General features: G+C 41.3%; 1 protein-coding gene across 1 annotated transcript in view; it reads right to left on the bottom strand.

Moving 5' to 3' along the window:
* Positions 1-4972: 4972 nt before the first annotated feature.
* SGK1 (serum/glucocorticoid regulated kinase 1) overlaps positions 4973-26437 on the bottom strand; it is a 66982-nt gene continuing 45517 nt past the window's right edge. The window contains exons 3-4 of the mRNA XM_075266872.1: positions 7209-7325; positions 4973-5098 (exon numbers count right to left, since the gene is read on the bottom strand). Coding sequence (XP_075122973.1) covers positions 4973-5098; positions 7209-7325 — 243 coding nt within the window. The remainder of the gene's footprint in view (positions 5099-7208; positions 7326-26437) is intronic.

Genomic DNA, 26437 nt, shown 5'->3' with positions numbered 1-26437 from the left:
GTGTGCAGGGGCCACTATGTGACATTATACTGTTTGGAGTGACCACTTTGGAACATTATACTGTGTGGAGGGGCCTCTATGGGACAGTATTCTGTGTGCAGGGATCGCTATGCAACATTTTACTGTATGCTGATGGGATACTATATTGTATTCAGGAGCTGCTATGGGTCATTGTATTGTGTGGAAGGGGCGACTATGGGATATTATACTGTCTTGAGGCCACCATGGGTCATTATAGAGTGTGTAAATGGGGCGTTTTACCATGTGGGGGCCAGGAAAGAGGGTGCTATGTCGTATGTGGGGTCCCAGTTTTTGCTAGTTAAGCCCCTGCCACTCCTACTTAATTTTTTGTTGCACTCCCAGGGTTTGTGCCACTAAACCAAGTTATAACTGTTCCACACGATAGGTCATAACTTGCTAATCTCAGGGCTCTCAGTAGTCGATGGATACTGCACTCAGCTTTCTTTGGCAGTTTATTTTGCAAATGAATGGAGCAGCAATGAACACATGAGTTTGACTGCCCCACTCACAGAGAAGATGGGAACCTGTTCTCTGGATTGGGGAGTACCACCAATTAACAAGTGATGACCTATCCTATGACACAACCTTTTTAAAGAAACAGGAGGAGTAAAAGTGCTAACTAAACTATCACTGTATAATATATGTACTGTTACAAGACAGGTGTATACAGCTAAGGTTGAGAATCTTAGCTTTGAAGATTGTGCCAGCAGTTTGCATTAGATTACATATGTATATGTGTTATGCTACTTTCTGATGGAACACCATTACCTTAGAGAAGTCATAGCACTGTGGATGTTAGCTATAAACAAATACTGGTTAACCATTAGATTACCAGAGATCATTAGGTTTATGGATACCAGGGACAGACTCTATCACTGGCTACCTGAAACTTAAAGACAATCCGAAACCAGATAAGCCAATATCAGACGAGTCACAGTGTACCATAAAGGACACAATTCTCTGCACCATCATACCCTTTGAACTATAGATGCATCATTTCCTTGAAAAAGTTGTATTCATACATAACGCTCAAGCGCAGTGGGCTGCGCCAGAGCCTACAAGGGCTTTGTATTTAGGTTGAAACGGCCCATTACTTTTCAGCCTCATTTGCAGAACTCTAGGAAGGAAATGGTGCATCTTTTGGACATAAAAAGTATGATGGTTCTCAGTATAATTTCCCCTGCAATGCAGTTTGATATCAACTTTTCTGGAGCCCAAATCTCTTTAAGACTTTGTGCACATGACCCTGTTCTTTGTCAGGGAATTAGCTGTATTTTTCACATCTAGTGCCCGTGCATGTAGCCTAATGTTTATATTATCACAGGGCACATGGTACTTGGTGGTTGACTCGAAAGGTATGTTGGCATGGCAGAATTAGAAGAGCATGTGAGGTGGATGTGTGCTTCCATTTCCGCCTCTCTGGCTTTCTGCTGCGGGTTCCCCTTGTCGATTAGGCTCAGATGAAAGTTCAGAATCCACAGCAAGATCGAACAAAACACATTTTTTTTCGGTGTTCACCTTCAATATCTTAAAAGTTATCTTAATCAGGACGGAATTCAGCCCTGGTCTGAAGCAGTGTCCAGGTTTTTAAAGTTTTTATTTTTTACCCTTTTATCTGCCAGTAGCAGGTTGTGCAGTTTACTACTTAATCGTACCTGATAAGGTACAGTGGAGCAGTTGTGTATACCAATAAGTCAGATTAATACTGTTATTTCCAAGGGGCTACGAACAGATGGACGTTTTTCTTTTCCAACACATTATATAAATCATCCCCCATTGTATCGCATGCTTTTGGGCATGTAGTATTTATTTGGGAGGGAACCCATGTAAACTTTATGGAGATATTATCAGTGACTGGATTCAAACCAAAGGCCCCAGTGCTGCAAAGCAATAGTAATAACCACATAGCCACCATTTTCAGTCACAACTCTTGAAGATGGGCATCAGCTACCAGTCTTCAATAGGACCCACTATTTACAGTCCTATGAAAAAGTTTGGGCACCCCTATTAATCTTAATCATTTTTAGTTCTAAATATTTTGGTGTTTGCAGCAGCCATTTCAGTTTGATATATCTAATAACTGATGGACACAGTAATATTTCAGGATTGAAATGAGGTTTATTGTACTAACAGAAAATGTGCAATATGCATTAAACCAAAATTTGACCGGTGCAAAAGTATGGGCACCTCAACAGAAAAGTGACATTAATATTTAGTACATCCTCCTTTTGCCTCTAGTCGCTTCCTGTAGCTTTTAATCAGTTCCTGGATCCTGGATGAAGGTATTTTGGACCATTTCTTTCTACAAAACAATTCAAGTTCAGTTAAGTTTGATGGTCGCCGAGCATGGACAGCCCGCTCTCAAATGATCTGAAAACAAAGATTGTTCAACATAGTTGTTCAGGGGAAGGATACAAAACATTGTCTCAGAGATTTAACCTGTCAGTTTCCACTGTGAGGAACATAGTAAGGAAATGGAAGACCACAGGGACAGTTCTTGTTAAGCCCAGAAGTGGCAGGCCAAGAAAAATATCAGAAAGGCAGAGAAGAAGAATGGTGAGAACAGTCAAGGACAATCCACAGACCACCTCCAAAGAGCTGCAGCATCATCTTGCTGCAGATGGTGTCACTGTGCATCAGTCAGCAATACAGCGCACTTTGCACAAGGAGAAGCTGTATGGGAGAGTGATGAGAAAGCAGCCGTTTCTGCACGTACGCCACAAATAGAGTTGCCTGAGGTATGCAAAAGCACATTTGGAGAAGCCAACTTCATTTTGGAAACAAAGATTGAGTTGTTTGGTTATAAAAAAAGGCGTTATGCATGGCGTCCAAAAAGAAACAGCATTCCAAGAAAAACACTTGCTACCCACTGTAAAATTTGGTGGAGGTTCCATCATGCTTTGGGGCTGTGTGGCCAATGCCGGCACAGGGAATCTTGTTAAAGTTGAGGGTCGCATGGATTCCACTCAGTATCAGCTGATTCTTGAGAATAATGTTCAAGAATCAGTGACGAAGTTGAAGTTACGCCGGGGATGGATATTTCAGCAAGACAATGATCCAAAACACTGCTCCAAATCGACTCAGGCATTCATGCAGAGGAACAATTACAATGTTCTGGAATGGCCATCCCAGTCCCCAGACCTGAATATCATTGAACATCTGTGGGATGATTTGAAGCGGGCTGTCCATGCTCGGCGACCATCTAACTTAACTGAACTTGAATTGTTTGTCCAAAATACCTTTATCCAGGATCCAGGAACTGATTAAAAGCTACAGGAAGCGACTAGAGGCTGTTATCTTTGCAAAAGGAGGATCTACTAAATATTAATGTCACTTTTCTGTTGAGGTGCCCATACTTTTGCACCGGTCAAATTTTGGTTTAATGCATATTGCACATTTTCTGTTAGTACAATAAACCTCATTTCAATCCTGAAATATTACTGTGTCCATCAGTTATTAGATATATCAAACTGAAATGGCTGTTGCAAATACCAAAATATTTAGAACTAAAAATGATTAAGATTAATAGGGGTGCCCAAACTTTTTCATAGGACTGTATATACGGACAATGCTGTGTACTTTCTCTAGTAATTGGGTATTAATGAAGTCTTGCGCTGTCCCTTGTTTCGTGTATAGATCCATATAAGATGTAAATCCGACTGACCAAAATATTTTAAGGCCTCACCAAAACCCTCATACCCTTGAATCACCCCTTAAATGGTAAAAAAAAAATTGAAGCTAGATTATGCATGGTAAACTTTCGACAGTTATAAATTGTTTTTCCATCAAGTTTCCGAGTTTCAGGCCTATTGCAGACGTGTGATAGAACTTTCTTGTGGATCAGCCAGGTTTTAATAAAATATATTCAGATGCAAGTTCAGCACTCATGCCAAAACTTCAATGGCTCATTACACTTCTAATGCTCCATTGCTGCTTTCTAGTGGACACAATTATTAAACTGAGCTGTAAAATACATGTGAATAAATGAAAATCATAATATTATCATTCCTATCATTCCAATAATCTCTGAGCCTCTGCACGCTACAACTAGGATTTACTATAATATTAACAATGCCGCTACTCAGTTTGCTGGTACAAATTAGTCCATAATAGTATACCGTACATAAGATAATGATATGAAATTATGAAAAAATGAAATATAGCCAAGGGTTATAATTTGAAGTATGTATGCTGTACTTAAAGATACACAGCTCTCTGTTTCTGTCTAGAAGAACAGTTTCTCTGTTTGACTATTATACCATGAAAGACCTGGCATTGTTCCATTTATTACTGTCATCACAAAAGCAGCAGTACCACCTACACAGCAACGCAGGCTGAAACAAACAATTGCTCTGTAGCACCTGCAAGATAAGTCATATGTCTCAAACTTGTATGTTCCTGTACCTGATAACAACCTAAGGTGCTATAAGTAACAACTATGGATGATGCAAAGTGATATGGAAAACTGAATGAACCTTCATTACTAATGACTACATACTACTCTCTATTAGGCCAAGGCCCCACTTTGCAGAAAAACTTTTTTTCTATCAGATTTTGCTATGGTAATGGTAAGTTCTAAGTATTTTCTTTACATTTGCCAATCTTTTAGTAGCTACTCTTGGCTTTGGGTCAAAAAAACCACAGCAAAATCTGCAACAAAAGAAAATCCTTTTCCGCAACATGGGACCTTAACCTTACAGTGATCAGGAAATAGGAAATAATATATAAGGAACAGTATATACACTACTTTTCTCTATATTGCACATTTTATATACTGATTTATGGACATCGATGAGGACCATTGGGACTTGGACTAATAGCAGATGATATGACAGGAGCTCCATTCAGATTTCCACACAGACTTTGCACTTACTGGACAGACAATTCCAGGTACTCATTGGATTAAGAAACCTCCTTTGTGCCACACTAGCATTTTTCCAATTTCCCTGATCTAGCTGTAGACATGCAGTGGAGTAAGAGGCAGGAGGTTCATGTCTTGTGAGTTCTGTCTTACAGGTGGCGGGGGAGGAGATCTAGGAGGACTAAAGAATTTAGCTTCTGCCCAAAGGGGAACAAACTAAAGCACAGCATAGCAGGACAATTGAGCAACCTTCGGGGATGGTGGGATGACAATGCAAGAGCTGAACTCTATCTATCTATCTATCTATCTATCTATCTATCTATCTATCTCATTTCTAAGTCTAGTTATCTAGTTAATTATCTCAAGCACCACTGGATAGTAGATTACTATAATAATATTTATAAATAATATTTGACAAGAACCTCAGGTTTATGAAATTGACCATATCTACCTTACTCTGAGGTTGCATAAAGGGGAAGACAAAAACAGAAAAGGCCTATGTGCAAGAAGTTTGTCTGGACCATCCTAGGAGGAATATGCAAATCTGTCTCTCAAGATGTAAATAGGGAGACAGTGCCTCTGTTATGCTGCCCTCTATAGGAAGCACCCTGAACATCATGCCCGACTTTCCCAGAAGCCTTTAGGCTGCCCTCCCCACTCCCCCCCTGACCCTCCCTTCCTGACAAACCACATTCCTGCACACAGTATTATGCCCCATGGTGGCCCCTGCACACAGTATTATGTCTCACAGTGGTCCCTGAACACAGTATTATGCCCCATAGTGGCCCCTGCACACACTATTATGCCCCATTATGGACTCATGAACAATTATCATACTCTGGGACTATTCAGCACACTGTAGTACATACATACTGAACACACGTCTGTATGGGTTGGAAAATGAATTGTTATTCATGACTAGGAATCATTGGAAACTACAAGATTAAAGACTTGTATGTTTGCAGATAATAGTTGTAAATCTTAAAATATTACTCAGAGATACATTCCCCCTTGAGGTTTTGCAGGCAGACTTTACATTTACCATGTTGTTTTTCATTGCTTCTCACTTTACAAAATTGATATGTCAATCTTATTCTCTATTGTTCATAGTAGTTCATTTCACGCTACATTAGTTTGAAAATATTTCCGTCCATTGCAGAAATATTGCAGCCAAGGCCTTTTCTTAAGAAATATTTTATAGTTCTTTCACTTATGCAATATTTGGTTAACACATTGTGATTTACTTAAAGAGGATCTGTCACCAAGTACAAAATGCCATACATCATTTGATTCTTCTGTGTTGTTGTTTTTTTTTTTAAATAAATCTGTCCACCCATTCAAAGGATATGGCCATGGAAGGTGATAAGGAAATTGTCTCTTGTTCTCTTTTTGCAATTCCCAGAGAAAATAAAAGGTTGTGTTTATTGGATAATCAGAGCTAATTTACATCTGAACTTCCAGAGGCCATTACTTTTGAATGGGTTAACTAAAAATAAAATTGTCCTGGACCACATGAGCAGTCAGATGATGTCCGGCATGTCATTTAGCATTTTGTACTTGGTGTCAGGTCCATTTTAAGGAAATTGTCAAAATGTACTTGCTGCAGTTCCTATATGCTACATCCTGATCAGCTATGACATTAAACCCACTTACTTTCCAAAATGGCATATCATCTTTAGGGGCTCAAAGCAAGCAGTAGTTTGTATCTATCAAAAGTGGTTTGACATCTCAACATTGTTGTAGGCTAAATATATCCCTTTATGGCAATGGTATTCCCTAAAGTCAGTGACCTCTTTCAGCAGGAAATTGAGCCCTTCCACACTGCAAAAATTGTTCAGCAATGGCTTGAGGAACATGTCCTCCATGTTCTCAAGATCTCAATCTGAGTGAGCATCTGTATTAGAATAGCAAGTCCAATCAATGGACGCTTCTTCTCAGAATATACAGGACTTCAAGAGGACCTTTCATGTCCTCATGTATATGCGGATTTATATAGAGCTAGAAAGCCGACAGTGTGCTTGACCACCTGGGCAGAGCCGACTGCGCATGTCCGCACTACAAGCGGGCATGTGCAGTCGGCTCTGCCCAGGCCCAATGCCTGGCAGAGTGAATTCAGAGCCGGAAGACGCCGTGGGGAAGCTGCACGGAGAAGACTTCTAAAGGTAGGAGAAGAACCAGCATTGATTTGCCGACTGTATAGCATTCAGCCAATCAATGCTGGTTCTGCATCAAACTTTTCCATTCGAATAGAGAGTGGTACTTGATCGAGTACGAGTATTTCGAATACCGTAGTATTCTATCGAATACCTACTCGATCGAATACTACTCGCTCATCTCTAGTAATAATAACATATTGCTCTAGTATTTTACCTGAATCATTGCAACTCCAAAATGTCTTCTGGTCTGTAGGGCTCAAAGCATCATTCTTATATGGTTTCGTCACCTGAAACATAAACATAAGAAGTATTATATTGTACATATATTCAACTGATACATTTACCTGTATTCCTTTATACATGCTAAAAGATTTTTCTAAGAGAATAAAAGTACCGTTAAAGCTGACGCCCCACGTTGCGTATACTGAGCATTTTTGCCGCTGCAGAAACACTTTACAGCACCGGCAAAGCAAATGAGATTCTGGCTAATCCCATCCACACACGCAACGTTTTAGAGTCACTGCAAGATGACTAGTAAATCCCATCCAAACCTTGTGGAAAAATATGTGCAATAATGTGCCCATGAGTCTGTTGTTCTGGTCCATCGGACCAGAACAACCATTGGGTGGGAAGTTTTTCCTACAAACCTCTATAACAATCTGCTCAGCTCCTCCTCCTCTATAACATGCTGTCAGCAGATGGTCCTGCATTTTCTTGGTGACAGATTCCAAAATGTTTTAATGATATTTTATTTATGATTGAAAATATGAAACTAATTTATTCTCAACATATAACTATGTGTCAAATTCACTTACATGAATTTAGTTTTTTATGGATGGGATTTTAAGATTTTGACCTGTTTAATATTACAGATTTGTGAGATACTTAATTTATGCTAATAATTCTGATATTTACATGTATGAGAAGCTAATACTGAACAGATTCAGTAACCTGAATCTAGTACAGATATGATGACTCTGCGTTTCAGCCTTTTAGCTATACATGCCCCTCATTGGCATCAACAAGATAATCTAACAATGAGCTGTACATCTTAATTGTTGGTTTCAGGTTTGTGTAGGATTTCTTCCATCTTAGACCTTTATAAGATGAAACTTCCCCCATGACTTTATGGTTTAGTATATTTCATGAACTGTTTCACACGGTTATTCAGGATGTTTACATTGAGAAGCGTATGCTCATTACAAGGCAGTCATCACAAATCTCCTTTTTCTAAGTGTAGCCTGTTTGCTTTTCCTTCATTATACAGTTCTGATTTTTCCACAATGCTCCCAATGACGCAGTTTTGTGCGTACACACAAGTTGACTTTCTAACCATGCATGTGAGACACTACTAAGAGTATGCAATGTAAAGGGAGTCAGTCATCACTAGGATTTATTGCCCTAATAGTGGCAAACCTTGGGTCCTGCTAAGGTGGACACAGCAGATAAACTAGAACAGTTTTACTGAAGATGAGACAGCAAGCTTAGTGTTAGTATTACAATGGGAAATACACTTATTCTTTTCAAGAGCCTTACAAGAGACCACTAGCATGGCTGTCTTTTATGAGGGTATGTGTGTGTGGTTACATTTTTAAACAGAACTAACCTTTTTATAAGCCTCATTCTTGACAGAGGAGCACAGCTTAGCAGAACTCAATCTGGGGGTTGAGTCCCACAGTCTACAAGTCCCCCCAGTAGAGCCGCAGTCTATCACAGTGTAAAATTTATTGTTTCACCAAATGAATCATCAGGGCATTTAGTCACACACAAATTGACCACAGTTCTGTACACAAGCCGGTCTCAATGTGACACTCTGTGTAGTACCTACACTGGTCTCAATGGACATTCACCTCTGTCTTTCTTCAATATATCAAGGCGGCGATTTGTCTGGTTAAAACAACAAATTTACATGGGCATGGGTCAACCATCATGCATAACTCAAGATATTACAGCACTTGGGCAAATAGAACTTGATCTCTCTAACGCTAGGTTCACACTAGCGTTCGGGTCTCCGTTCTCAACTTTCCGTCTTCTGCATGCAGAAGACGGAAAGCTGTCAGACCGGGTCTGGCCGTGAGCGCCGGTGAGCGTTTTATGCTCTCCGCCGCGAAACCGGTTTTATAAATCCGGACACAGAGTACTGCATGTCCGACTCTGTGTCAGATTGAAAAAAAACGGTTTAGCGGCAGAGAGCATAAAACGCTCACCGCCGCTCACGGCCGGACATCTTTCAAACCCATTCAAATGAATGGGTATGAAAGAGTCCTGCAGTTTTCTGTCTCCTGCCTCTGTTTTGAAACGGAAACCTGCAGAACGGAGACTGGGCGCAGATGTGAACCAGTCACAGTAGTCTTGTGATCTGACTGCTGTCAAGTTGTACGCCTATTCCTTCACTACTTTCCCTTTGGTGGTGTGCAGTAATTTGCTAGCACTACTCTTATCCTACTTGTGTCTAGATACTTTTGGGGTGCAGGATACACATTTTCCTGTGTACCTATGGTGAGATGCTATTCTTTACCTTACATACACCACTTTCACTTAAAGCCAAGATACTGTATGTGTATGTAATTGAAGTATTAGTTAGTATACCAGGGAGTTTGGGCCTTGTTTTCAAATAGGGAAGTATTACTTTTACAATACACTACGTCCCTACCAAACAGTGTAGGCCTAAAATGTACTGTGCTGCCAGCATTGAAGAGGAAAAGCAACTTAAAAGTAGCCACAACAACTATGTCATTCCCTAAGATATCCTTTCTTAATAATTAAAGTAGATGTAAATATGACTCCAGCATAAATAAAACACCTCGTAAATATCTCAAATGACATGGCATTACAGTTTAGTTCTCATGTGTATCAGAATATAGTTTTATATGTTAATATTAATTGATATAATCACTCTTACTTGCATAAATGACAGTACACTCCCTACAGTGTAGCACAACTTCAACATACATACCATGCGACCACATATGTATTGCTGGTTTCTGCAAATGCGAACAAGGTGAAGCAAATGTAGACACATAAGCCGGGACTTCTCCCTACAGTATCAGGTGTATGGCTGCAAGGTTCTTTGCCAAGGAGAAATGGATATGGCGGAGCATTGAACTCAAGCTGCAACTGACACCAGAAGAGTTATTTTCAGTTCATTACATCCAGTGTCTAGGATTTTCCTCTCAATTACACAGCCAGAGAGGTACAACCACTACTTGTACCATTTAAAGGTGACTTGGGATATTCCTTGTAAGTTAAATATCACACCACCTGAATAATCTTGTCACGCTATGCAATGCAGAATGGCTATCCACTTTCTAATATTGATGACCTATATCTCATCTGCAAGGGTCTGATTCTTAGGAACCTCACAGATCAGCTGTATGAGGACAATGTGTTTCCTGGTACTGTTTACGTTCCAGAAACCACACTGCTCACTTGCTGTACAAAGTGTAGTGATGGGTTTTGGTACTGCAGTGCTGGCCTATAAACTTCAGTGGGACATTGTTGCAGTATGAAAACCCATGACTAAAATGTTCAAAAGCCTGTAAACATCACTAGGAGCCGCATTGCTTCAGAAATAATGTCTGTAGGGGTCTCAACTGTTGTACCCTTGCAGCTCTAATATTGATAGCTTGTCCTAAGGATGGGCTATCAACATTTAGAGAGTAGGTAACCCCTTTAATATTTATTGCTTGGCTCTTCATCTGTATGGGGAAGAACAGTATGCGGGCTCCTTGGTGTCTAATAGCTCATGGTAGAGCACAACCTACTGGGCCTTAGTACAGATATGGTGTGTCCATCCAGTATCTGTATAGCATTGACTTGTATTGTATGACAGGGTAAAGACTGAATTTTTTCACATGCTCAACCATGTGTTTCTGTCAATGTTGTACAAACATGAAGCATCTGGAAATGTAATATACAGTAAGTAATGCAGTTATGTATAGCTGTTGGTTTAATATAGAAGCTCTTGTCAGTTCTTTTATGATAATTTTGCAGCATATGGAAAGATTTCTGTAAATCTGATATATGAATTATAAGAGATTCTGCATTTCTGAAATTCCTGGGGATCTTAATGCTCTACAGCTTTTAACCATCTGTAATCTCTGTTGTACACTCTTTAATGAGCACTGTATAGAAATTACAGGGTATAACCGCTCTATTATTATATAGCTCTGACTGTGGGACATATCAGGATAGTTTTAGCCAGTATATGAGATTTCCTATGGCAAATGCTCTCTCATACAAGGTCTATTCTTATTTTCAATCTGTTATATTATTTAGCAGAGCTCATTACATTTACAATAGTCTGCTTTGCTATTATCCTATTAGGTAAGGTATATTTATAGGGACTGTAGGTGACAGAGTGCAACCTGACCTGCATGTCACATTCTTTAGGTTATCAGTAAGACACATATCACAAGTTACGATAGTAACCTAATAACAAACTAGAAAACCATATGGCAGGGTTAGCCTTTATTGACTGAGAAGAGAACAAGAGCCATGGAGGACACTTATGTAACCACAATAAAGCAAACATCCCATGTATGACTGCCTGATTTTCCCAACATTAAATCTATATGGTTTAAAGAAATTATCTGAGACCTTGTCACCTGTCAGTCGTAATGTTGCAGTATATATATATCGTTTAGATGTTTGGATGTTTGTTCCTCAATATCGGCCACACGCCTGCACGGATTTGCCCCTCAATTTTCTACAAACATACATTGGCAGTGGGATTGAAACATAGGCTACTTACTTTTCGCCTACACTCCGGAAAAGTTCTGCTCCTGCCAAATTCAAGGACATGACATGACATCATCGCCGAGCGATACTGCCACCCGATTGGCTGCTGCTGCTGTGTGGGCGGAGACATTGGCCCGGGTGAAAAAAGAAAAACATGGTGGCGACATGAGAGCCGCTGACATGCAGCCTTACTTAGGGACAGGCAGCCGCGCGTGGACCCCATCAGCTGCACATGTTTGGTGACTACACTGCCTCGCAGGGGGAAGCGCTGCTGCCCGGCACAGTCTGACCCGTATATGCTGCGGCCTCCATAGAACGGCGGACGCTTTACTGAAGCAGTGCCGCGACACTATGTGGCAGAATACGGTAGCCCGGACCCACTGACAGTGGTTGCAGGTGGCGCACTGAGGAGCACCCGTGGGGGGGAGATAAGTGTGGAGAGTCGATGTAGAGGGTGCGGGGGAGCCGCGGGAGTTGGGGAGGGGGGCCGTGGTTACGGCGGCACGGAAAAGGAACGCAGGGTCAGGCTGGGCTGCCGCGGGGGGGGGGGGGGCACGGGAGTGGGCACCACCAATCTACGGACAAAGTCGCGGGCAGATGCTAGTATACATATATATATTTAATGTAGATTGTGAGCCCCATATAGGTCTCACAATGTACATTTTTCCCTATCAGTATGTCTTTGGAGTATGGGAGGAAATCCACACAAACACAGGGAGAACATACAAACTCCTTGCAGATGTTGTGCCTGGTAGGATTTGAACCAGCAGTGCTACAGTGCTAACCACTGAGCCACCATGTTGCCCCTTTACTTAATTTTTTCACAGTAAATGAGATACTTTAGATACTATGTCTCTTATAAATAGAGGTTTACAGAGCCTATTGATAAACACAGAATATTTACCTGAGATTTTAACTCAACTCAATCAATATTTATTAAAGGAGCTTTCCAAGACTGTAATCCTTTCCTGCTGCAGCATTTCTGCACTTTCACTGACTCTGTGGGGCCGACCCTGGGGCCCCCATAAACACATGCAATTATTTCAACTATATCAGTGTCTAAAGCACACCAATACAGTTAAAATGTGTGGTAGAGCAGGAAGTGTTTGTTCACTACAGGGGTGCTGGTTTACAAAGTGCGGGGACAAACAGACAAGATGTCTGCTCCACACCTCCTGAGCTGAGACGCAGACATCCCTAAACAATTAGAGTCTGCAAGTGACACTGGTGGATGAACTTTCACGCACAGATCTGAGTCTTTTGCCATTGCAGCAGCGTTCCACTGCAACCAATTGTAGCAGTTGGCTGCTCCTGGTGACCGGAAGCGGCCCCAAAAGAATAATGCCAGCAGGACTAGCTGGTTTGTGTGTGAGAGCTCAGTACTTGCAGTAGTCAACCCTTATTGTTGTGTAGAACTATCTCACTAGTGCTATCTTGTACAGATAGCTCACTTAAAGTAAATGTCCAATTTTTTTGGAGTTCAATTATTTTGGTGGTGTCTGCTTTCTTTTAGGGGTGCAATTCTTTTGTGGTGTCTGCTTTTCTTGATGAAGTGTTTACTGTATCGGTTCTGCTGTATTCTACTTACTTTTTTACATGTATAGCTGCCTGGACACTTTTTTGTAATGAACTTAAAACTAGGGCTTATTTTTAGAGTGGCTTATATTTCAAGTGAATTCCAAAAATCTTGAAAAATCATGCTAGGGCTTATTTTCGGGGTAGGTCTTATTTTCGGAGAAACAGGGTAGACTAGACAATCTTAAACAAGACTGCACCAGATTTATCAAAGTGTTTGATGCTGTCTGAAAATCTGTTGGCTTCATGTGCATTTTATGGTTCACAATGTTGCAACAAAAGCCACCTCCCCTTTATGGAGACCACACACATTTCCTGCAGATCCACACTCCTTACATACAAGTCATAAAAGTGTCTAAAACATGTATAAAACAATTGAGCTATCACAGTTATCTGGTGCTCTTTAGGCCCAGATGAATAGACCTCATCAGCAGGGAGTCTCAAGATGCGGAATCCATGGCTAATTCAGCTGCAGATCTGCGGCAAGATTGAGTAGAGCGCTTATTTTTTCAGTATTCTGCAGCAATCCCTACGTCCTATTGAAAACAATGGGAGGTGGAATCTGGGAAAAATCTGCCTTTGATTTGGGGCCAACATCAGACTCCAAATCAGTGTCAAATTCCTACATGTTAACACCCCCTTACTGTGGAGATTGTACTTAATAAAGGACTTCTTGTCTTACATCATCTGGACAGGGATATAAATTTAATGTAATGTGATAAAGAATATTTTTTTCTTTGTTTGATCTGAAGTAACCACAGAGAAAAAAGAAAAAATCTAAATTTTTTCACTTCATGATTGCAGTCCATGAAACTTCTCTCCAAGAGCACTGAAAACAATTTATTCCAATATAGCATTTTCAGATGTGCCCCCAACCATTTTACCAGCATACGAATACTGACATAAGTTTATTATCAATACCCTCCTTTTTGTCTATGTATTTCTATACAGTGCACAGTAATTTTAAGAAATTGCATCAGGGTTACACATCTGTTACTTATTATTCATATTGAGAAATGCATTAAACCTATGAATTAGACAGAACGTTTCCTTATTGCACAGATGTTGGCATAGAACTACTTCTTAATCCATTGTTTTATAACCAGAGAAAGAGCCCGCGTACCATTAGATCATTGAGTTTCTGTTTAAAGCCTCATCCTTCTGTGCCAGGGCACAGCAAAACAGTACTTTATTGATACATATTCATGGGATCAGCTTAGCGCTATACTAATTTCAGACATAAATGAATACCATCTAGATGCCACTTGCAATGGTTTCATTCATATTAAGCTCCCATTATGATTTCTTTTTGTTGAAAGATCTTTTAGCGTTGAATCAAATATAAAACCGCCAAAATAGAACATTCATTTACAGCTGGCCCTTGTTTCTGTCTCCTTTTATTTAGGATAGAATGGATTACAAGTGAAAGCATTGTATATGTGGTTCAGCTTTTAAGAGTTCCAACTTGGCTGCTTTCTTTTTCCAACTTTTTCTTCACTACAGTTTTACTGTCACCAAAAGTTGAAAAATATATAGGGTCTTTCTTGGAAATCTGTTTTCTGACTGTATAAGTCTTAATACATGATTTCCTATCAGTTTGTCTGCTAGCTAATAAAGATGGGTGAACGGCTTCATTGCAAACTGAATTTGACCTGAATATTCCAAATTTTTAATGAAACAGAAGAAATGGCAATTTGCTTTGGATGAAGAAAAAATGACCAAGCTACAAGAAAATGGCTGCCCCCAGGTGATGGACCAAGAAGTACAGAAGAAACGTGCATTGAATCAGACACTGTCTGTGAATCATTGTGATGTTGTAGTAACACATGCCAGTTTCTCAGCAAATAGACAGTGGTAGGTGGATCTAAAAGGACTATATATATATATATATATATATATATATATATATATATATATATATACACGGTGGCATACAAAAGTTTGGACACCCCTGGTCAAAGTGATTGTTATTGTGAACAGTTAAGCAAGTCGAAGATGAAATGATCTTTAAACAGAATAAAGTTAGGGATTAAACACACTTGTCTATAGTTTTAAGCAACATCAGTGTATTATTATGTTTGAGTACAATTTTAGAGTGAAGGGAAAGGAGTACCTTGCAAAAGTTTGGGAATCCTTGTAGCTTTGTGTGCTCAGATAACTTTGACCAAGGTCTCAGAAATTAGCAAGCCAGTTAGGGCTGTGGCTTGTTCACTATCATCATTAGGAAAGGGCAAGTGATGCAAATTTTACAGGTTTATAAATACCCAGTCTAAAAGCAGCAGCCATGGGTTCTATTAAGCAGAAGGCCCACAAAGCAAGAGAAGTCTATAAGAAGATAGCAAAGCGTTTTCAAGTTGTTCTTTCCTCAGTTCGAAATGTACTTTAGAAATGGCAGTTACAGGAACAGTGGAGGTCAAGATAAGGTCTGGAAGACCAAGAAAACTGTTATAGACAGTTTCTTGTAGGATTGCCAGAGTGGCAAATCAGAACCCCCGCTTGACTGTAAAAGACCATCAGGAAGATGTAGCCGAATCTGGAGCTGTGCTATATTGTTCTACTGTTCAGCAATACTTGCACAAATATGGCCTTCATGGAAGAATCTTCAGAAGAAATCCTCTGCTGAATCATCACCATAAAATTCAGCATCAGAAGTTTGCAAAAGCATTTTAGTAACAAGTCCTGTGAACCGATGAGATTAAAATAGAACTCCTTGGCCACAATAATCAAAAGGTATGTTTGGAGAAAATTGGGCACAGAATTTCAGGAGAAAAACATTTCTTCAAGCGTTACAAGGATTGTCCACAATCACATGACCATGGACCGTAAATCACATGACCATGGTCAGAGTTTTATCCACTAGAAGTAACAGAATGAATGACAGCAAGCAGAGATCTAGAAAACTGCCATCACCAGTGTGTTAAACTTATAACAATCTGGAAGAAATGTTCATGATGCAGAGGGCCTGACAGTAAATGAAACAACTGTGTGTTAAGCAGTGATACACTCTCCTTGGTAAGGCTGTTATGCTTATGTCTGTGAATCATCCTGGAAACCGAAGAGCAGCAAGTAAACAAAACAGTGACTAAACTTCTATGATACATGATATGATATAGCCTTAGCACCTCCCTCCTTTTCAAGATACACCTACAAACAAATACTGGAAAATGTGCAGCATACCCTCTATGTTAGGTATACAAAGCAAACTGTGCTGTAATACGGCCACTGAAAGAGATACACTATGTAGGAAGGAAAACTACAGTAGTCAAGAGGCTTCTCCTATGTTACCAACACATTAGTTTCTTCTCATGTTACATTGGACAAAAGAAGGTTTCAAAAGTACCCAAGGAAGCACTACATCTAAAAAGATAGCATTTAGTTTATTTTTATTAAAAGGGCAAAAAACACTAGGATAGATTTTGGTCTTCACAATAATATAATATAATAATATTCTTGCTAGGACATGTATATATAGGATAAGTTTGATTCCAACACAGCGTTTTTTCAAAGTCTGCAGACTTTCTATTTCTATTATATCTATATGGAAATTTGAACCCCAGAGGATCTTATCACTAAGGCATTGCATTACAATGCGGCCACCATATTTAACTATCCGACATCCATAGTCAGGAAGGGGCTAAATGGATCTGCTAAATGGATGTAAAAAATACTTGATCTGAATGTACCCTAAGTCCAGCATACTATAGATTTTGGAACTCCACTGTGGGAGCTAGGGCCAGGGCCACCATCAGGAATTTTGGGGCCCCATACAGCCTAAGCGTCTGCCCCCCCCCCCCTGCCGCCATTTTAAAACTACTTCAATTTGCGCCATACCCATTATGTATTACATTTCCCTTTATTTAGCAGCATTACAAGGCTTAATCAGATTCTATTTGCAGGTACAATCTGCTACGTGTGACCGCGCCTATAGAGAGCCAACACCATCTATAAGAGCTCTCTTAATAAATCCTCAGGGCTTATTCACATTGCGTTTTTGGCCTCCCTTGCCGAGATACGTTGGTAACCAGTCAGAATCAGCTGTCAACTTATCCCTGCACGAAGAACTGGCCATTAAAAAAGGGGGGGGCCTGCAGTTCTCTGTGCAGGGATAAGTGGGGAGCTGATTGTGACTGGTTACCAACGTATCCCAGCAAGGGAGGCCAAAAACGCAATGTGAACACTCCTTTAAAGTGAAAGTCCCACCCCCAAACAGGCTGCTATGCTAGTAACATAGCAGCCTACATCATTATTAATACAAAGCACACATACCTTTGGAGCTATTGTGTGCTTTGTAGTTCTCCAGCTAAAAACTTATATATTATATATTATTGCCCCAGACGCTCCCTCTCCGCCGCACACCCGATGCCCCAACAATCCCCCTTCCCCCCCGTCCACCTTCTAACATCTTTCCACTGCCCCCTGTACCCATACCTCCCAACTTTTGAAGAACCAAAAGAGGGACAAAATGTGCGGCGCGCCGCAGCAAATTTAGCCCCACCCACTGTTATGTTGACTCCACCCATTCTCATTAATTTTTCATGTGCCCGCACACAGTATAATCCTCCTACAGTCACCCGTACATTATATGTTCCCCCTCTATCTCTCCCCCAGCTTCATATACACCCTTCATCTGCCCCCAGTTTCATGTCTCCCACATAATCTCTGCCCCCAGATTCATGTCCGCCCATCCATTTCTGCCACCAGTTTCATGTCCCCCCTCCATCTCTGCCCCCAGTTTCATGTCCCCTCCATCTCTGTCCTGTTTCATGTCCCCCATCTCTACCCCCAGATTCATGCCCTCCATCTCTGCCCCCCAGATTCATGTCCCTCCATCTCTGCCCCCATATTCATGTCCCCTCCATCTCTGCCCCCATATTCATGTCCCCTCCATCTCTGCCCCCATATTCATGTCCCCTCCATCTCTGTCCTGTTTCATGTCCCCCATCTCTACCCCCAGATTCATGCCCTCCATCTCTGCCCCCCAGATTCATGTCCCTCCATCTCTGCCCCATATTCATTTCCCCTCCATCTCTGCCCCCATATTCATGTCCCCTCCATCTCTGCCCCCATATTCATGTCCCCTCCATCTCTGCTCCCATATTCATGTCCCCTCCATCTCTGCCCCCATATTCATGTCCCCTCCATCTCTGCCCCCATATTCTCATGTCCCCTCCATCTCTGCCTCCATATTCATGTCCCCTCCATCTCTGCCTCCATATTCATGTCCCCTCCATCTCTACCCCCAGATTCATGTCCCCCCATCTCTGCCCCCAGATTCATGTCCCCTCCATCTCTGCTCCCATATTCATGTCCCTCCATCTCTGCCCCCATTGTCATGCCGTCCTCTCCATCTCTGCCCCCATATTCATGTCCCCTCCATCTCTGCTCCCATATTCATGTCCCTCCATCTCTGCCCCCATTGTCATGCCGTCCTCTCCATCTCTGCCCCCATATTCATGTCCCCTCCATCTCTGCCCCCATATTCATGTCCCTCCATCTCTGCCCCCATTGTCATGCCGTCCTCTCCATCTCTGCCCCCATATTCATGTCCCTCCATCTCTGCCCCCATTGTCATGCCGTCCTCTCCATCTCTGCCCCCAGTGTCATGCCATCCTCTCCATCTCTGCCCCCAGTGTCATGCCGTCCTCTCTCTGCCCCCAGTTTCACGTTCCACATTACACTGACTGACTTACCTTCTCCTTCGTTCCCTCGCAGCTCTCTGCGCGCCTCTCTCTCACTGGCGCACAGTTATAGACGCGATGTGACGTCATCACATCGCGTCTACAAGCCAGTAGCGGAGGCGGCGAAGCGAGGAGCTGACAAAGGTCAGCTCCTCGCTTGAGCTGCATATGTGTCAGCGAGAGAGGCACGCAGCGGCAAAGCGAGGAGCTCACCTGTGTCAGCTCCTTGCTTCAGCCGCGTATGTCTTCAACTCAGATCTGCGTCCTCTGGATGCAGATCTGAGTTGAAATAGGACATACACAATGACTGCTACGGGCGCCAGGGGGCCGGCACACGGTAGCGGGCCAAAACCGGGCCCCCCCCATTTTTCAATTTGGCCGGGCCCCTGACGCCAGTACCAGTAGTACTGGCCTATCGGCGGCCCTGCCTAGGGCCACACATTGTCTAAAACCAGTCCTGTTAAAGAGGGTCTGTTAGCCAAGTGGGAGTTATCTTGTAGTTTCTCTTGGAGCAATGCCTCTGTGTGCTGTATGTCATACAGTGTTACTATCCACTTGGCCAGTATACCCTAATTTGCATAAAAACTAAGGGTCCATTCACACAGAGTTTTCTGTCGCGGATTCTGACACAGAATTTGCATCAGAATCCATGCGGAAAAAAAGCCCCCCATTGACTTCAATGGATTCCTTTTTCCACTCGAGAATTTGCGTCAGAATCTGCACGGAAAAAAAAGCCTCCCATTGAAGTCAATGGGAGGCTTTTTTTCCATGCGGATTCTGATGCAAATTCCGCCTCAGAATCCACGCCAGAAAACTCTGCATGAATGGACCCTTAAAGGGCTTTTATCTTTTGACCGGCAGAAAAGATTTGAATAAACAACACAACGAAATGCACAGATAAGGTCACTTTAAGGGGGCATTCACACGGAGTACTGCCCGGCGTGTATCACAGCTGTACACGCCGGCGTTACTGCAGACTGCCGAACACTTCCCATTCACTTCAATGGGAGCGCTCGTAACAGCGGCGTTTACGAGCGCTCCCATTGAAGTGAATGGGAAGTGTTCGGCAGTCTGCCATAATGCCGGCGTGTACGGCTGTGATACACGCCCAGCGTTACTCCGTGTGAATGCCCCCTAAAGCTAGGACCTAACGTGGCGTAAATGCCACGGTTTAGTCATGGCAGAAACATCATTACAAAAAACCACTGCGTTTTACAGTTCCTGCAATGTGAAGAAGATTCTGTCTATTCCCATCCATACATTGCAAAAAAAAAGTGCTGTAGAAAAGTCAATTATACCTGTGGAAATGCTCACATCTTCCCTATCATTTTAATAAGGGAAGAAAATCCACAGAGAAAAGCTCAGCAAAAATGCAAAGAAAAACGCTTCATTTTTTTCTGCAGTCTCTTTTAGCTGCATTTTGCTACGTGAGCCTAGCTTTGTAAATAACAACTATGCGTAGAGCATCATATGCAGACATCAGTGTGGAAATAACACACTTATATGTGGTTTAAGCCGGGGCCCCACTGGACATAAACGTCGCGTTTTACCATCAGCGAAGGCATTGCGGGAAAAATCATGGCGTTTTACAGTGCAAGCAAAGGGGATGGGATTCATGCGAATCCCATGCCCACTTTGTGGAAAAAAACACAGTGCGGACACACTGTGATTTGCAAAGCCATTGCGCCTTTGCAAATCGCAGCATGTCAATTATATCAACGGAAACGCCGGCGGCTTTCCCGTAGATATAATGGGAAGAGACAGTCCGCAGAGGAAAACTCTGTGAACTTTCTCTTCAAAGCGCTGTGGAAAGAACCGCAATGCGATCACGCAATTTAACTTTAGTGATAATAGTTTTCTTGGAGAATGACAGATCACTATTGCTATAAAGGAGTGCAGTGACTGGGATATGCGCATAAGTATTGCACAGTAGCATGCGCACATAACTCTGTATAGTAGGAAATATACAAAACTGAAATTTTCACTATGCTTATCAACATGGCTAGGGTTCTGTTTCCTACAATAATTACATTCTTGCCTATTGAAATCCAAGTTGTACTATTTCCTGGCACTTGTCCAAAACACAGTGAAAACCAGAGATCTTAATACTGCAAGCTCAGAACGGTGAATGCGTGTGGTTGTGTTCTATATTGGGGTCTCTACAATGTAAAACAAATGTATTATTTAAAGCCTTGGTATATTTGCCTGTTCAGAGAAAGCATGTGCGTCTGTCAGTGGAACAATTATCTCATTAATTAAAGTAATGCCCTGCTGTGTCAGGTTTCTTTCTGTATGCTGCAGCGGGTCTGAATTAGTGCCAGCACATTCCACAACCCCTTTAAAAAGAGGGCATATCCTCTAGTGAATTACATTTTAATGTCCTGTGGAAAGAATCTACTCTGAATGGAAAAAATGATGCTATGTCCGAAAGGAACTCATATCCGGCTGTCCTGTGATGGCAATGAATATGGATGTTGTGGTCTGTGTAACAGTCATACATTATAGATTATCGGGATTACTCTGCCTAGTACCGGGTCCTTGTTCATTAGATTCATATAAGTTTATAAGAAAGCAGACGACATAAGAATATAACACAGGTATATTGCTCACAAGGTCACTTGGAAATAATTTATTGTCAGTTCCATTTCTGGGGTCATTAACAGAAAATGGCTCTGACTGTACCCATTATGTGCTGGCATCTTCTGGCATCAGAACTATTTCCAACCCTGGAAGTTTAACAACTCAGATGCCACTGTCAATGTTGAAATTTTATTTTTCAAAGTTTTGGATTCTTCTTAAAAAATAACAAAAACTATATGAGGCCGGGGCAGTTTGAAACCATGGCATTGTGCAGTCCACGCAAAGTGGATGGGAGTCTAGACAATCCCATTTACACATTGCAGAAAAATATGCGCAGCGGTAGTGATTCGATTTCCAAAACATTGCGTTTTTTTTTTTTTTTTTAATTGCAGCATGTCAATTATACCTATGGAAACTCTGCCTGTATAGATATAATGGAAGCAGACAATCCGCAGAGGAAACATCTGCAATGCGTTCCATCGATCAGCTTTTGTTTGTTTTAATTTCTATACTTTGTATGTCCCTGTGTCCGTAAAAAATGGATGACACACAAATGTCATCTGTTTTTTCACAGACCTATACACATCCATAATGTATCAGCGTCAGCAAAAAAAAAAGATGTACTTCCATGTTTTTTGCAGACCTATGGTCATCTGAATAGGCAAATTGAAATAAATGGGTACGAATTGTGTCTGGGAAAAATGCGGATGCCACGTGTATGTGATATGCGGAAGTGTGAATAAGGCCTAACATGATGCCTGCAGATTGCATTTCATTTTCTTACTGACAGTTTGGCATTTAGGATAATATTTCATGTAGATCTGCAAAGTCTCAGTGTTGTCCTTAAATAACATGAGGATAGTGCAGTAGCTGTAGGTATAGAGGTTGTATAATGCCGCAGTGTATGAGTTGCACACCCTGATGTCTTGAACAGGGACTTTGAACTTTACCAGCTTTATGTAACATGCATTGCTTTATGTACACAGAAATGTATAAGCGAAGGTCACTCAATGATAAGGCTGTATTTATAAAGTGTAGGAATGTTACGTGATAAACCTACAGACATATTAGACGTTTGGCTCACATGGAATAGAGGCTCATAAATTGTGGATAAGGGTTAAACAGAGAGTTTTATTTTAATGCTATCATGAAATAGATAATGGACTGAGCACCCCGCCAAGGCCCCATTCCTCTCCCATGAACTCCGGCTTGAGGACTCTGAAGCCAGAGTAAACAATGCTGCACATTAGAATGGTTAGATTTTTATTCTTTATTTTCATTGCAGGTGTCTTCCCACAGGGATTATAGCGCTCTTAAGGGTATAGTCACAAGTGGCAGATTTCCTGTATTAATATCTGGGACTAACCCGTTCATCTGAATAGGAGGCTTGCAGAAATCCATATATATTCTAAATTAAAAAAAAAAAATACTTTTCATGAAAACCGAACAGATTTCAGTCTCCCTCCCTGCTTGGCTACTCTCAGAAATCCCATAGATGTGAATGGAGAGAGCCAAGAATGTGCGTTGCATTCTCCACTTACTGCTGTCATGAGACAGGGTCAGGGAATGAGGTTTGCAGTAATCCATGTGCATGCTACATTAACAAAATCTGTGCATATGTATTGAAAAGATTTTCATTTTAGCTTTCCTGCTTGTCTATTCTCATAAGTCTTAGGCCCCATGCATATGAACGTACCCTAGATCCGTAATTGTACAGACACATGCTTTTTAATGGGCCCAGTAGTTTTTGTGGCTGTGTTTGTGGGGTGAATTGAAGAGCCCCAAATTATGTTGCAGGTTCTGTCAGTAATTGCAGCTCTGTTAATTCATTTGGATTGTCATCCATATCGTTTTCACTACCCTGGAGACAGCACACGGTTGTGTGAAGGAGTTCTTATAGACGTGAATGGAGAGAGCTGTGAATGCGTGTACTCTGTGCAAAGGGCAGTTGCGAGATGGGGATTTGGGACCTGTGTTCTTGAAACAGATATGGGTCCCAAAGGTTGTACCTGCAGAAAATGGACATTTATGGAATACCCTGTGTGAATAACTATTTAAATCTTTCTGAAATATTCTTCTGAAAGTTATATCATAGTGACAATGAAGGAGGTCCAGGAGCTCTGAAACCACCATGTTACAAAATTAGGCTAAGCCCTCCCATAGGAAAGCCTCTCTCTTTTTTACTTTAATAGGCCATTACCAGCTGGACTAAGCCCAGCAGATAATGGATCGTATTTACTTACCAATCCCCTTTCCTGGTTACAGTCACCTCTGCTTCCCCTTCTGCCCTTCAGGGTGACTCTTGTGTCCCACCAACATGATATGGGATGCACAGGGCCTCCTGGATGGCAGAAGGGGAAACAAAGGCGAACATGAGCAGGAGCGGGGATAGGTAAGTAAGGCCCGTGGCAAATGTATTTGTAGTACCAGTGGAGGTGAATACCACTGGTTTTTATGTTTGTCCCTTGGGCCTCCAATCATTATACTCTAGGGTTTGAAAAGACCCCAGAGTATAATAATAATGTCTGCGTGCTGTACCCCAAAAATTTCTGATTCTGCCAAACTCCAAATTTTTGCAATATTTGCGGGGCCATGAAGGGACATAATACTGTGTGGAGCAGCTGCTATATGACATTATACTGTGAGGAGAGCCACTATGGTATATTATATTTTCTGGAGCCCACTTTGAGACATTATAGTGTGTGTAAATGGGGCATTATACTGTGTGGGGGCCAGGACAGGCAGTGCTATGCTGTCAGGATGGGGCTCCAAATCAAACGTTTGCTATGGGGCCCAGTCTTTGCTAGTTAAGCCCCTTGTCTAGTTACTCACTTTTCCCTAAACCAACATAAGAGGGCATGGCAGCATCCTGCAAAAAGTGATTTAATAACCATGAGGTATTGGACAAAATAAGCTACTGTATATTGAAACCCGCATCACAGGGTTGGCATTCTTGTAAGTCTTCACTGAGAGAGACAGTATTATAAATCATATTATTATTGGTTATAATAGTAATATCAACTTCATATTACTGCATGGGGACATATAACATGTCTTTGACTTCTGAAATTCACAAATCTAGTCTATGCAGGTAAACTCATATGGAAAATGAATTTAATAATAAATTATGTAAAAAGACCTGTGCAGAAACTGTGTGAGTATTTAGAATTCATTTAGCTTTCAATGCCTACGAATGTGAACAATAATAGGAACTGGGTGAACGTGCAGCTTTGTAAATGACATGCTTTTTTCATATAATATTAACATGATTTTGTCAGTAAAAATAACTATTACATTCTTTTATGATTTCACCAGTTCGTTTCTCATGGTTTACCTACAAAACTGAAGTTTCCTAGAATTAATTAGAAAAGATATGAGCTACAATGGGACAATGGGACTATATACGGTAGTATACATGTGGCTCTACACGTTGTCACTTGAGGGTTTATATCTGATTGGAACTGATATTGTTATAATAACACCTTGTAATGCTTTTGTGCGTTTATTCAAAGTTGCATGTATCTCCTTGTAGAAAACAGGGGCAAGAGTAAGCACCTGCACCCAGTCTATGGTGCCTAAAGGAGTCTAAGGCTGAGGCCCCACATTGCGGAAACGCAGCTTCTTTTGTTGCAGATTTTGCTGCATTTTTTTGAGCCAAACTTAGGAGTGGTTACAAAAGGAATGAGAAATATATAGGAAGTTCTTATACTTCTACCATTTGCTCAATCCACTCCTGGTTTGGCTCAAAAAAATGCAACAAAATCTGCAACAAAAAAAGCTGCATTTCCGCAATATGGGGCCTCAGCCTAAGGGAACCTTCACACGGAGTAAACGCTCGTTTATTCTGAACGTAAAACTTGTTCAGAGTGAGCGGCGTTAAAATAGATCCCATTGATTTCTATGGGTGCCGGCATACGCATGCTCCCTATTGAAATCAATGGGAGGCTTTTTTACCTATTGCTTTCAATGTGATACGCGCGTATGCCAGCACCCATAGAAATCTATGGAATCTGTTTTAACGCCGCTCACTCTGAACGAGTTTTAGGTTCAGAATGAGTGAGCGTTTACTCCGTGTGAAATCTCCCTAAGGGTAAATTCACACGCAGGAAAATGGTGAGGAATTTAGTGTGGAATTTCAGCGCTGAAAAATAAGCCTCCAATTGACTTCAATGGGTTCCTTTTTGCACTAGCAACAGATCCGCAGTTGAAGAACTGCATTTTAAAAAAAGCGCAAATTTTTGAGAATCACAGCATGTCAATTATACCTATGGAAACGGTTTTCTGTATACGTATAATAGAGGCAGAACTCTGCAGACTCTCTGTGAAAAACAATGTATATTTCCGTCGTGGCCTTTTCTGCAGCTTTTTCTGGCTGCTGCTCGCTATGTGGGGCCTTAGCCTAAATGTCCCTCTGCCACACAAGAACATACAAGTATTCTGGCAATTGGCTCTACATAGTATAGAGTTCAGTATAGTAAGGGACATCACCATTTTTTATTATATAACACTTGTGTTTGGTTTATATTATTAAATAGTGATTAAAAATATACTACCATTTTGTGCTTAATTTATCTTCATGGTTATAGACTGCACCAAAAAAGGAGGTTTGACCTTCTGATTCCTCCTTGTGATCGTCTGTAATCTGCCATGCTATCAGGTACATGCATTTTCCATTATTAACCAGTAAAATACATGTGTAATGGAAAAAGCAAAGTTTTATTTGCCACAATAAAAATGACATAAAAAATGTGATGACAGCAAATAAACTTATGGCAAGGTCTTTATTTCCTTCTTCAGGCTCAGCTCACTCTGCAGTGTCTGGAACA

The sequence above is a fragment of the Leptodactylus fuscus genome, chromosome 3, assembly GCF_031893055.1.
Source record: "Leptodactylus fuscus isolate aLepFus1 chromosome 3, aLepFus1.hap2, whole genome shotgun sequence".
Classification (NCBI taxonomy): domain Eukaryota; kingdom Metazoa; phylum Chordata; class Amphibia; order Anura; family Leptodactylidae; genus Leptodactylus; species Leptodactylus fuscus.
This window is presented reverse-complemented; position numbering and strand designations above follow the sequence as displayed.